At 45.3% G+C, this 12,170-nt stretch overlaps 1 protein-coding gene across 2 annotated transcripts in view; it reads right to left on the bottom strand.

The window, feature by feature from the left end:
• The window catches only part of LACTB (lactamase beta), a 142,801-nt gene that overhangs the window by 102,079 nt on the left and 28,552 nt on the right, over window positions 1-12,170 (bottom strand). For both annotated transcript variants that reach the window (XM_063926526.1, XM_063926525.1), the window contains exons 2-3: window positions 10,900-10,964; window positions 7,154-7,346 (exon numbers count right to left, since the gene is read on the bottom strand). In XM_063926526.1, coding sequence (XP_063782596.1) covers window positions 7,154-7,346; window positions 10,900-10,964 — 258 coding nt within the window. The remainder of the gene's footprint in view (window positions 1-7,153; window positions 7,347-10,899; window positions 10,965-12,170) is intronic.

Below are 12,170 nucleotides of genomic sequence, written 5' to 3'. Positions count from 1 at the left end.
ATACATTTTGCCACGGCTGTAACTTTACATCATCGTAGTCGACACTGGAGTCCGAATCCGTGTCGGTATCAGTGTCTGCTATTTGGGATAGTGGGCGCTTCTGAGACCCTGAAGGTCCCGGCGACATAGGGACAGACACGGGTTCACTCCCTGACTGTTCCTTAGCCTCAGCTTTGTCTAATCTCTTGTGCAATAAGTTCACACTAGCACTTAAAACATTCCACATATCCACCCAGTCAGGTGTCGGCACCGCCGACGGAGACCTCACATTCATACGCTCCCCCTCCTCTCTAGGTGAGCCTTCTACCTCAGAAATGTCGACACACGCGTACCGACACACCACACACACAGGGAACCTCTTATCTGAAGACAGTTTCCCCACCAGGCCCTTTGGAGAGACAGAGAGAGAGTATGCCAGCACACACCCCAGCGCTGTATGACCCAGGACAAAAAATAAGATTTTACTTACCGATAAATCTATTTCTCATAGTCCGTAGTGGATGCTGGGGACTCCGTCAGGACCATGGGGAATAGCGGCTCCGCAGGAGACAGGGCACAAAAGCAAGCTTTTAGGATCACATGGTGTGTACTGGCTCCTCCCGCTATGACCCTCCTCCAAGCCTCAGTTAGGTACTGTGCCCGGACGAGCGTACACAATAAGGAAGGATCTTGAATCCCGGGTAAGACTCATACCAGCCACACCAATCACACCGTACAACTTGTGATTTGAACCCAGTTAACAGTATGATAACAATGAAGTAGCCTCTAAAAAAGATGGCTCACAACAATAATAACCCGATTTTTTTGTAACAATAACTATGTACAAGTAATGCAGACAATCCGCACTTGGGATGGGCGCCCAGCATCCACTACGGACTATGAGAAATAGATTTATCGGTAAGTAAAATCTTATTTTCTCTAACGTCCTAGTGGATGCTGGGGACTCCGTCAGGACCATGGGGATTATACCAAAGCTCCCAAACGGGCGGGAGAGTGCGGATGACTCTGCAGCACCGAATGAGAGAACTCCAGGTCCTCCTCAGCCAGGGTATCAAATTTGTAGAATTTAGCAAACGTGTTTGCCCCTGACCAAGTAGCTGCTCGGCAAAGTTGTAAAGCCGAGACCCCTCGGGCAGCCGCCCAAGATGAGCCCACCTTCCTTGTGGAATGGGCATTTACAGATTTTGGCTGTGGCAGGCCTGCCACAGAATGTGCAAGCTGAATTGTACTACAAATCCAACGAGCAATAGCCTGCTTAGAAGCAGGAGCACCCAGCTTTTTGGGTGCCTACAGTATAAACAGCAAGTCAGACTTTCTGACTCCAGCCGTCCTGGAATTATATATATATATATATTTTCAGGGCCCTGACAACGTCTAGCAACTTGGAGTCCTCCAAGTCCCTAGTAGCCGCAGGCACCACAATAGGTTGTTTCAGGTGAAACGCTGACACCACCTTAGGAAGAAACTGGGGACGAGTCCGCAGTTCTGCCCTGTCCGAATGGAAAATCAAATATGGGCTTTTGTAAGACAAAGCCGCCAATTTTGACAATCGCCTGGCCGAGGCCAGGGCCAACAGCATGGTCACTTTCCATGTGAGATATTTCAAATCCACAGATTTGAGTGGTTCAAACCAATATGATTTGAGGAATCCCAACACTACGTTGAGATCCCACGGTGCCACTGGAGGCACACAAGGGCTGTATATGCAATACTCCCTTGACAAACGTCTGGACTTCAGGAACTGAAGCCAATTCTTTCTGGAAGAAAATCTATAGGGCCGAAACTTGAACCTTAATGGACCCCAATTTGAGGCTCATAGACACTCCTGTTTGCAGGAAGTGCAGAAATCGACCTAGTTGAAATTTTTTCGTGGGGCCTTCCTGGCCTCACCCACGCAACATATTTTTACCACATGTGGTGATAACGTTGTGCGGTCACCTCCTTCCTGGCTTTGACCAGGGTAGGTATGACCTCTTCCGGAATGCCTTTTCCCTTAGGATCCGGCGTTCAAACCGCCATGCCGTCAAACGCAGTCGCGGTAAGTCTTGGAACAGACAAGGTCCCTGCTGGAGCAGGTCCTTTCTTAAAGGCCGATGCCACGGTTCCTCTTGGAACAGACATGGTACTTGCTGAAAGCAAATCCCTTCTTAGCTCCCGAGGCCATTAGTCCTCTGTGAGCATCTCTTGAAGTTCCGGTTACCAAGTCCCTCTTGGCCAATCCGGAGCCACGAGTATAGTTCTTACTCCTCTATGTCTTATAATTCTCAATACCTTGGTTATGAGAAGCAGAGGAGGGAACACATACACCGACTGTTACACCCACGGTGTTACCAGGACGTCCACAGCTATCGCCTGAAGGTCTCGTGACCTGGCGCAATACCTGTCCCATTTTTTGTTCGGGCGGGACGCCATCATGTCCACCTTTGGTCTTTCCCAACGGTTCACAATCATGCGGAAAACTTCCCGATGAAGTTCCCACTCTCCCGGGTGGAGGTCGTGCCTGCTGAGGAAGTCTGCTTCCCAGTCGTCCACTCCCGGAATGAACACTGCTGACAGTGCTATCACATGATTTTCCGCCTAGTGAAAAATCCTTGCAGTTTTGCCACTGCCCTCCTGCTTCTTGTGCCGCCCTTTCTGTTTACGTGGGCGACTGCCGTGATGTTATCCCACTGGATCAATACCGGCTGACCTTGAAGCAGAGGTCTTGCTAAGCTTAGAGCATTATAAATTTGCTCTTAGCTCCAGTATATTTATGTGGAGAGAATTCTCCAGACTTGATCACACTCCTTGTGTGACTGCTCCCCAGCCTCTCAGGCTGGCCTCCGTGGTCACGAGCATCCAATCCTGAATGCCGAATCTGCGGCCCTCTAGAAGATGAGCACTCTGTAATCACCACAGGAGAGACACCCTTGTCCTTGGATATAGGGTTATCCGCTGATGCATCTGAAGATGCGATCCGGACCATTTGTCCAGCAGATCCCACTGAAGAGTTCTTGCGTGAAATCTGCCGAATGGAAGCGCTTCGTAATAAGCCACCATTTTTACCAGGACTCTTGTGCAATGATGCACTGACACTTTTCCTGGTTTTAGGAGGATCCCGATTAGCTCGGATGACTCCCTGGCTTTCTCCTCTGGGAGAAACACCTTTTCCTGGACTGTGTCCAGAACCATCCCTAGGACCAGCAGACGTGTCGTCGGAACAACTGCGGTTTTGGAATATTTAGAATCCACCCGTGCTGTCGTAGAACTACTTGAGATAGTGCTACTCCGACCTCCAACTGTTCTCTGGACCTTGTTCTTATCAGGAGGTCGTCCATTTTCTTTGAAGACGAATCCTCCTTTCGGTCATTACCTTGGTAAGGACCCGGGGTGCCTTGGACAATCCAACGGCATCGTCTTGAAACTGATAGTGACAGTTCTGTACCACGAACCTGAGGTACCCTTGGTGAGAAAAGGCAAATTTTGGGACATGGAGGTAAGCATCCCTGATGTCCCGGGACACCATATAGTCCCCTTGTTCTTTGCTATCACTGCTCTGAGTGACTCCATCTGGATTTGAACCCTTGTAAGTGTTCAAATTTTTCAGATTTAGAATAGGTCTCACCTAGCCTTCAGTACCACCATATAGTGTGGAGTAATACCCCTTTCCTTGTTGTCGGAGGGGTAATTTTATTATCACCTGCTGGGAATACAGCTTGTGAATTGTTTTCAATACTGCCTCCCTGTCGGAGGGAGACATTGGTACAGCAGACTACAGGAACCTGCGAGGGGGGAAACCTCTCGACATTCCAATCTGTACCCCTTGGATACTACTTGTAGGATCCAGGGGTCCTGTACGGTCCCAGCGTCATGCTGAGAACTTGGTAGAAGCGGTGGAGGGCTTCTGTTCCTGGGAATGGGCTGCCTGCTGCAGTCTTCTTCCCTTTCCTCTATCCCTGGGCAGATATGACTCTTATAGGGACGAAAGGACTGAGGCTGAAAAGACGGTGTCTTTTTCTGCAGAGATGTGACTTAGGGTAAAAAACGGTGGATTTTCCAGCAGTTGCCCTGGCCACCAGGTCCCATGGACCGACCCCAAATAACTCCTCCCCTTTATACGGCAATACATCTTTGTGCCGTTTGGAATCTGCATCACCTGACCACTGTCGTGTCCATAAACATCTTCTTGCAGATATGGACATCGCATTTACTCTTGATGCCAGAGTGCAAATATCCCTCTGCGCATCTCGCATATATAGAAATGCATCCTTTAAATGTTCTATAGTCAATAAAATACTGTCCCTGTCAAAGGTATCAATATTTTTAGTCAGGGAATCCGACCAAGCCACCTCAGCTCTGCACATCCAGGCTGAGGCGATCGCTGGTCGCAGTATAACACCAGCATGTGTGTGTATACTTTTTAGGATATTTTTCAGCCTCCTATCAGCTGGCTCCTTAAGTACGGCCCTATCCGTAGATGGTACCGCTACTTGTTCTGATAAGCGTGTGAGCGCCTTATCCACCCTGAGGGGTGTTTCCCACCGCGCCTTAACTTCTGGCGGGAAAGGGTATACCGCCAATAATTTTCTATCGGGGGAAACCCACGCATCATCACACACTTCATTTAATTTATCTGATTCAGGAAAAACTACAGGTAGTTTTTTCACCTCACACATAATACCCTTTTTTGTGGTACTTGGAGTATCAGAAATATGTAACACCTCCTTCATTGCCCTTAACGTGTGGCCCTAAAAGAAAATACGTTTGTTTCTTCACCGTCGACACTGAAATCAGTGTCCGTGTCTGGGTCTGTGTCGACCGACTGAGGTAAATGGGCATTTTACAGCCCCTGACGGTGTTTGAGACGCCTGGACAGATACTAATTTGTTCGCCGGCCCTCTCATGTCGTCAACCGGCTTGCAGCGTGTTGACATTGTCACGTAATTTCCATAAATAAGCCATCCATTCCGGTGTCGACTCCCTAGAGAGTGACATCACCATTACAGGCAATTTGCTCCGCCTCCTCACCAATATTTTCCTCATACATGTCGACACACACGTACCGACATACAGCACACACATAGGGAATGCTCTGATAGAGGACAGGACCCACTAGCCCTTTGGGGAGACAGAGGGAGAGTTTGCCAGCACACACCAAAACGCTATAATTATCCAGGGACAACCTTTATATAAGTGTTCCTCCCTTATAGCATTTTAATATATATACATATCGCCAAATCAGTGCCCCCCCTCTCTGTTTTAACCCTGTTTCTGTAGTGCAGTGCAGGGGAGAGCATGGGAGCCTTCTCACCAGCCTTTCTGTGAGGAAAAATGGCGCTGTGTGCTGAGGAGAATAGGCCCCGCCCCCTTTTCGGCTGGCTTCTTCTCCGGAGTTTTAGATATCTGGCAGGGGTTAAATACATCCATATAGCCTCAAGGGCTATATGTGATGTATTTTTCGCCATACAGGTATTATACATTGCTGCCCAGGGCGCCCCCCTCCAGCGCCCTGCACCCTCCGTGACCGCTGTGTGAAGTGTGCTGACAACAATGGCGCACAGCTGCAGTGCTGTGCGCTACCTGATGAAGACTGAGAGTCTTCTGCCGCCTGGTTCCGGACCTCTTCATCTTCAGCGTCTGCAAGGGGGGTCAGCGGCGCGGCTCCGGGACGAACCCCAGGGCGAGCCCTGTGTTTTCCGACTCCCTCTGGAGCTATGTCCAGTAGCCTAAGAATCCAATCCATCCTGCACGCAGGTGAGTTGAAAATCTCTCCCCTAAGTCCCTCGATGCAGTGAGCCTGTTGCCAGCAGGACTCACTGAAAATAAAGAACCTAAAAACTTTTTCTAAGTAACTCTTTAAGAGAGCCACCTAGATTGCACCCTTCTCGGCCGGGCACAAAAACCTAACTGAGGCTTGGAGGAGGGTCATAGGGGGAGGAGCCAGTACACACCATGTGATCCTAAAAGCTTGCTTTTGTGCCCTGTCTCCTGCGGAGCCGCTATTCCCCATGGTCCTGACGGAGTCCCCAGCATCCACTAGGACGTTAGAGAAACACAATAATATTATGTTTACCCAGACAGCGCTGTTTACAGATACAATATGCGCCAATTTTGTGCCCCCCTCTTCTTTAAAACCCTCTGTCTACCGTGGTATAAGCAGGGGAGAGTCCGGGGAGCTTCCTCTCAGCGGTGCTGTGGAGAAAAAAATGGCGCTGTGAGTGCTGAGGGAGAAGCCCCGCCCCCTCGGCGGCAGGCTTCTGTCCCACTGAAAATCTAAAAATTTGGCGGGGGCTATTATATATGTACAGTGTCCAGCTGTACATAGACTTATTTTTGCCAAAAGAGGTCTACATGCTGCCCAGGGCGCCCCCCCTGCGCCCTGCACCCTTACAGTGACTGCCGTGTGTGAGGTGTATGGGGGCAATGGCGCACAGCTGCAGTGCTCTGCGTTACCTCAGTGAAGATCATGAAGTCTTCTGCCACCTCTGAAGTCTTCTTTTCTTCCCATACTCACCCGGCTTCTATCTTCCGGCTCTGCGAGGGGGACGGCAGCGCGGCTCTGGGACGGACGGCGAGGGTGAGATCTGCGTACCAATCCCTCTGGAGCTAATGGTGTCCAGTAGCCTAAGAAGCAGAGCCTTGAAACTCACAGAAGTAGGTCTGCTTCTCTCCCCTCAGTCCCTCGATGCAGGGAGTCTGTTGCCAGCAGGCTCCCTGAAAATAAAAAACCTAACAAATATACTTTCTGTCAGGAAGCTCAGGAGAGCTCCCTGAAGTGCACCCATCTCCTCTGGGCACAGTATCAAACTGAGGTCTAGAGGAGGGGCATAGAGGGAGGAGCCAGTGCACACCCAGACCTAAAGTCTTTCTTAAAATGCCCATGTCTCCTGCGGAGCCCGTCTATCCCCATGGTCCTTACGGAGTCCCCAGCATCCTCTAGGACGTTACAGAAATTATATTTTATAGTCACATACTGCATGTTTTATACATATATATATTTGTTATTTGCACATGGAAATATAGAAGTGTCAAGTTTCAGTAATATCCTTCTGAAAGATGTTGATTATCAGTATGAACATAATTGACACCAAGTTGAAAAATGCTGATTGAGTACTTGCAGCATTCACAATAATAGGTGCAATAAAACACCACCCCGCCCCCTCACTGTCCACACCTTTTCACCTTCAAACTCCTTTTCCGGGAACTCCGGTACATACTTCTGTACTGGTGCATCTAGATCTAGCCGATTCTCCTCCCAAAGCTTTGCCAATGCCGTCATAGTGAAGGATTTGCTGATACTGGCTATGCGCATGACACTGTCTGGTGAACATGGAATCCGGTTCTCCACATCAGCAAAGCCAAGCCCTAAGGGAAAGGACACAAAACTCGTTCCAAATACTATCACAGCTGGTCATTATCGGGACTCCTACTTCCATCGCTCCTCCTTTTAATTAATGTAACACATATACTATAATATAAATATATATATATATATATATATATATATATATATTCCATATATTGGGCGGCACTCAGAGACTTTCACACGCTAGTTTAAACAGTGAACAAGCCCCGCAGGGCTGCTTTAATGTGTGACGTTTCGGGGTACAAAGATCGTTTTCTTCAAGGTGCTATGCTGAAAGTGAAACACTTTCAGCATAGCACCTTGAAGAAAACGCCGGTAGGGCGTTGAAACGTCGGTGTAACCACTATGCCTGTTTGATGCATTTGTTGTGACCATTACACGTTTGGCTTTTTTTCAAAATCCCGGAGTGCCGCCTGGTTCTTTTGCAGTACGGACAGGAGTAGTAATCCTAACCAGAGAACCATATCTTTTATATCTCTACAAAGGAGGGCACCTGGGTGGCTGAATGTATGGACAGTGAGTGCCGTTCATTTTTAATCAATATATATATATATATATATATATATATATATATATATATATATATATATATCTTACATGTACATACACACACACTTGTAATTATGTCCAAATGCTAGTCGCCTTATAATTTTGCAACTAGGTTTGCATCACTCATATGTACAGCATCATACAAGTAAATAGTGATATTAGAGACGTAGACTTTGCACCTGTATAAAACCATGTTCTCCCGCTGGAGTCTGATGATGAGGATTACACATCTACACACTAGATTTAAGGGTGCATGTAAATAAAGACACGTTACTAAAAATACAGACATGCAAGTGTGCAGATGTACCTTTGCTCAAATGTAAACAGGGAATCTTTACATTCAACGCTTAAGCTAAGTACACACAGATGTTTTTTTGGTCGGCCCGACAATCGGACGATTTTTCTGGAAATTGTAGGCACCAATATATGAGCTATACACTGAAAGATTTCTTTTTTTTAAAGTTACTAATTTTCTGCCACATCACACTGCATTTGCATATGTCCACCCACAAGGAGGGAGGATAACATAGTGAAAGGTAAACAAAGGAAAGAAGGGCAGATTATTGAGAACGCGCACACACTGGTCGATATCGGGAGATTGTGGCTGAGATTTTTGGTTTGGGACGACAGATCGGAAAATCGATAGTTCGTGTGTGTGGACAAGATTTTTCGGAAATATTGCCGAAACGATCGTTCATACACACTGTACAATAACTTTGGTCATTCCTCCAATTATTGGCAAATTGGCCCAATAATTGTATAGCGTGTACCTAGCTTAAAAGAATTCCTTAACGTGCATTTAAACCTATATGAAAAACACATGGAACAATCTATAAAAATTTCACTGCACAAGTTATTGCATCATACTGCAGTATATCTGTTCATTGCATTGAATCTCCTTAAAATATAATACAAAGTAATCATTCCTACACTGCATGACTAAAATGTACTTAAGGAGCTAAGCAAACAAAAATACTTCTTGCAGGAATGATAGTTCCACGATTGTCTGTGAATATACTGGATTTCCTCCATAACGCTGTGCCAGCACCTCTCAGCACTTATCACTAATCAACAAGGTTTCGCTAACATGGATGAAAACTGTTGTTTTCTGTTAACTTTTCTGTCCTGATTCAGAATGTGACATCACAACATGGACCAGATGTAATGAAGTCCAAGTTTGCCAGAGGTGCTGGTTCCCAGTCAAATGCGGACAAAAAAAGTGCTTGAAAATGCTTAAACATTTACTATGTCACCTGGTATCATAGTACATCCATATCATAGTTGTATTTATTTATATAAATGGACACCATTTTTTTAGTTTACATGTGGAGGGATAGCGATTGCAAACAATGGGGTAAATTTACTAAGATGGGAGTTCTATTTAAGATGGGATGTTGCCCATAGCAACCAATCAGATTCCAGGTATTATCTTCTAGAAGGTGCTAGATAAATGAGAAGTAAAAGCTGATTGGTTGCTATGGGCAACATCCCATCTTAAATAGAACTCCCATCTTAGTAAATTTACCCCAATATGTATTGTTAACATCCTTATTATGCAAAAACAATTAACATTTCTACCAACCTCCATGTGTGTTAAGTGGCTGTTATGAAGGTACTAAATCAATAAAGTTGGTCTACATTTGTACCAAATACAATACAAATGTTTACTTCTGGAGATCATTTTAGTTAATAAGCTGCACTGCCAAGTTGTCTAGTTTGCTATGCAAGTCTGATGGAATGGATGGGGATGGAAACAAGAAAACTATGGTGTTTGCGGTACAAATGGTCTGGCAAGGACAAACCAGTCACGAAGTCTCTGATTTCCGTCTACCAAAAATTGAGGTATTTTCAGAGAAAGGTTAACACTGAATATCCCAATCTCCCATTCGCAATAAGACCGGTGCCACATACACCTGAACTCCACATTCTTGTTCCTCCATGTAAATGGGAAGAAATTACACCTTAAAACATGTAAATGGATTGGTGGATAAACAAGGGTATCAGCATAACCCTGAAAAATGGAGATTATGCCTCAATTTTTACTAACCAGAGTATAAAAACAGAGTTATTACATAATGGGATCACCTAACCATCGGTACCAGTTCGCACAATGGAGCAACGGTATCAAGAGAGATGGAATCCTGCGATGATGGGCGATTATTGCTGGTTTTGGTAAGGGGGGACCACACTACTCATTGGCGCAAAAAAATAACTAAGTAGTATTTTTTCCACCCAATTTGGTGTATTATTTATAAGTGTATTGTAAACATTTTTGTTATCAAATGTGACTGATCCTCCAGTGTTATCCCTGCTTTAAGCCATTCAGTTAATTTACATTGGTAAAACAATTTTTACTTTTTTTTCCCAACACCCTATTTTGTTCATGCCAGAAACAAATTGTTTTATACATTCTCAACTAATGTTGTTAGCAGCTGTATCAAAAAGCTCTGTAATATAGTTGTGCACTGCTATTCTTGGATAAGCTTTAATAAGTTACACTATAATAGCAGCCATTATCAAATGAAAAGGATAGATTTGCTCCACTTATTTCCACACTGTTTTCTTTACTCATTTTACATAAAATGTGCACTCTCACTTTAAATGATATTACAACATAGCTTGTGACTATGCCACCAAAGGGGGGCACGACAACAACCTACTGTATAAACTAGAACATAATAACTTTACTGTTCTGTCTGTTCACACTGAGTATAATAACATTTGATCAGGGCTCTGTCACATTTGTATTTGGACTAAAAGTTGATATGTATAAATAGTGTAACTACTAACATCGCAATCTGTTCTTTGTACAGGTGTATATTGGAAACCCAGACAAAGAAGATGGAGCTTTGTGTGGTCATTATGCTGTAGTCCGTTTTCATAACAGAAAATCATATTGTGATTGTATTTTGTCAATATAAATAACTAGATCGCCTTTTAGAAAGGATTATTTTAGAAGAAAATGAAAATTCAAAAACAGTATGTTACTCCAGTTATACTCCCCTTCTGTCCAAACAGATTCTCCATCGACAGAGACACCCACCACCATTCCTGGAGATCCCACTTCATCCTGAGGACAAAAAAAAAAGCCTCTGTCAAATTTTTGTGGTGTAAGATTTTCAGTTTTCTCGAGCTTCGGAAAATTACATAAGAGGGAGATAAGATATATGAAATACACTTGCAGATCATTCACACAGGTATCTTGACTAAACTGATCTATCACTAAAATGTGTTCATAACCAGCCAAATGACTGCTCTTAATTATCAAAATCTGGTTTGTTGCCCCTGCGCTGTGAGCTGCACTTTCCGCATCTCCCAACATGACCCTCCCCAGGAGGGACAGAACGCTCTGCTCCTGGACTTCCCTCTTAATGTAGGATTGCCAGCACCCGTTTTGAACAGGTTAATGGATAAGAAAGGTGTTTCCCCAGGGTCGTAACTACCTATGGGCCAGCAATGCCTGACACATAGTGCAAAAGCACTGTGGGTGCAGGACCGCCGGCATCACTCGCGTCATCGCACTCCCTTCCACCTACTGTTTACTCACTGCATTGCCTAGCTACTTCAGGCAACAGCAGCTTCAGTTGGTCAGCAAGCTCCGGCTCCGCCCCTCCAGGCTGCCCCCGGTGTGTCCGCAGATTCTTCCTTCTGGGAGAGATGACATCTCTCCCAGCCTGCCCCCAGCCCACCTAGTATAGAGCTACTGAGCAGCGGCAAGCACTCCAGTGAGGTCCAATAGCATGCAGGTAAAGCTGGCTCTACACCTACAGATTTATTGTCAGATCTGGCTGGTTGGCATGAAAATCTGGTAATGGATGAGAGCAAATGACAACTGACCATTTGCTCCCAAACACCGGAAAACAGACTAAAAAAAGTCAATCAGACAAATCGGTTAAATCCACGTCAGTTTTTGTCAGTTTTACGGCATTTAGGATCAAATGGCCAACTGCCATTTCTGCTCATCCATTCATCCATTACCAGGTTTTCATTCCAACCGTCCAGATCGGACAACAAATCTTCAGTTGTGTGGGCAGCATAATAATAGTTGTATAAAAGGGGCTACCTGGTGCAATATGTATAATGGTCTACCTGGTGCAATGTGTATAAGGGGCTACCCGGCGCAATGTGTATAAGGGGCTACCAGGTGCAGTGTGTATAATGGGCTACTGTGGCGTAACATGTATAAGGGGTACTACTGTGTGGTGTAATGTGACTAATATACATTACTGTGCGGTGTAATGTAATATGAATTAAGTAGCCATGCCCCTTTCCCATG

The sequence above is a fragment of the Pseudophryne corroboree genome, chromosome 6, assembly GCF_028390025.1.
Source record: "Pseudophryne corroboree isolate aPseCor3 chromosome 6, aPseCor3.hap2, whole genome shotgun sequence".
In the NCBI taxonomy this organism is placed as follows: Eukaryota; Metazoa; Chordata; class Amphibia; order Anura; family Myobatrachidae; genus Pseudophryne; species Pseudophryne corroboree.
Note: the sequence above shows the minus strand (reverse complement) of the source record. Positions and strands in the feature narration are given on the sequence as shown.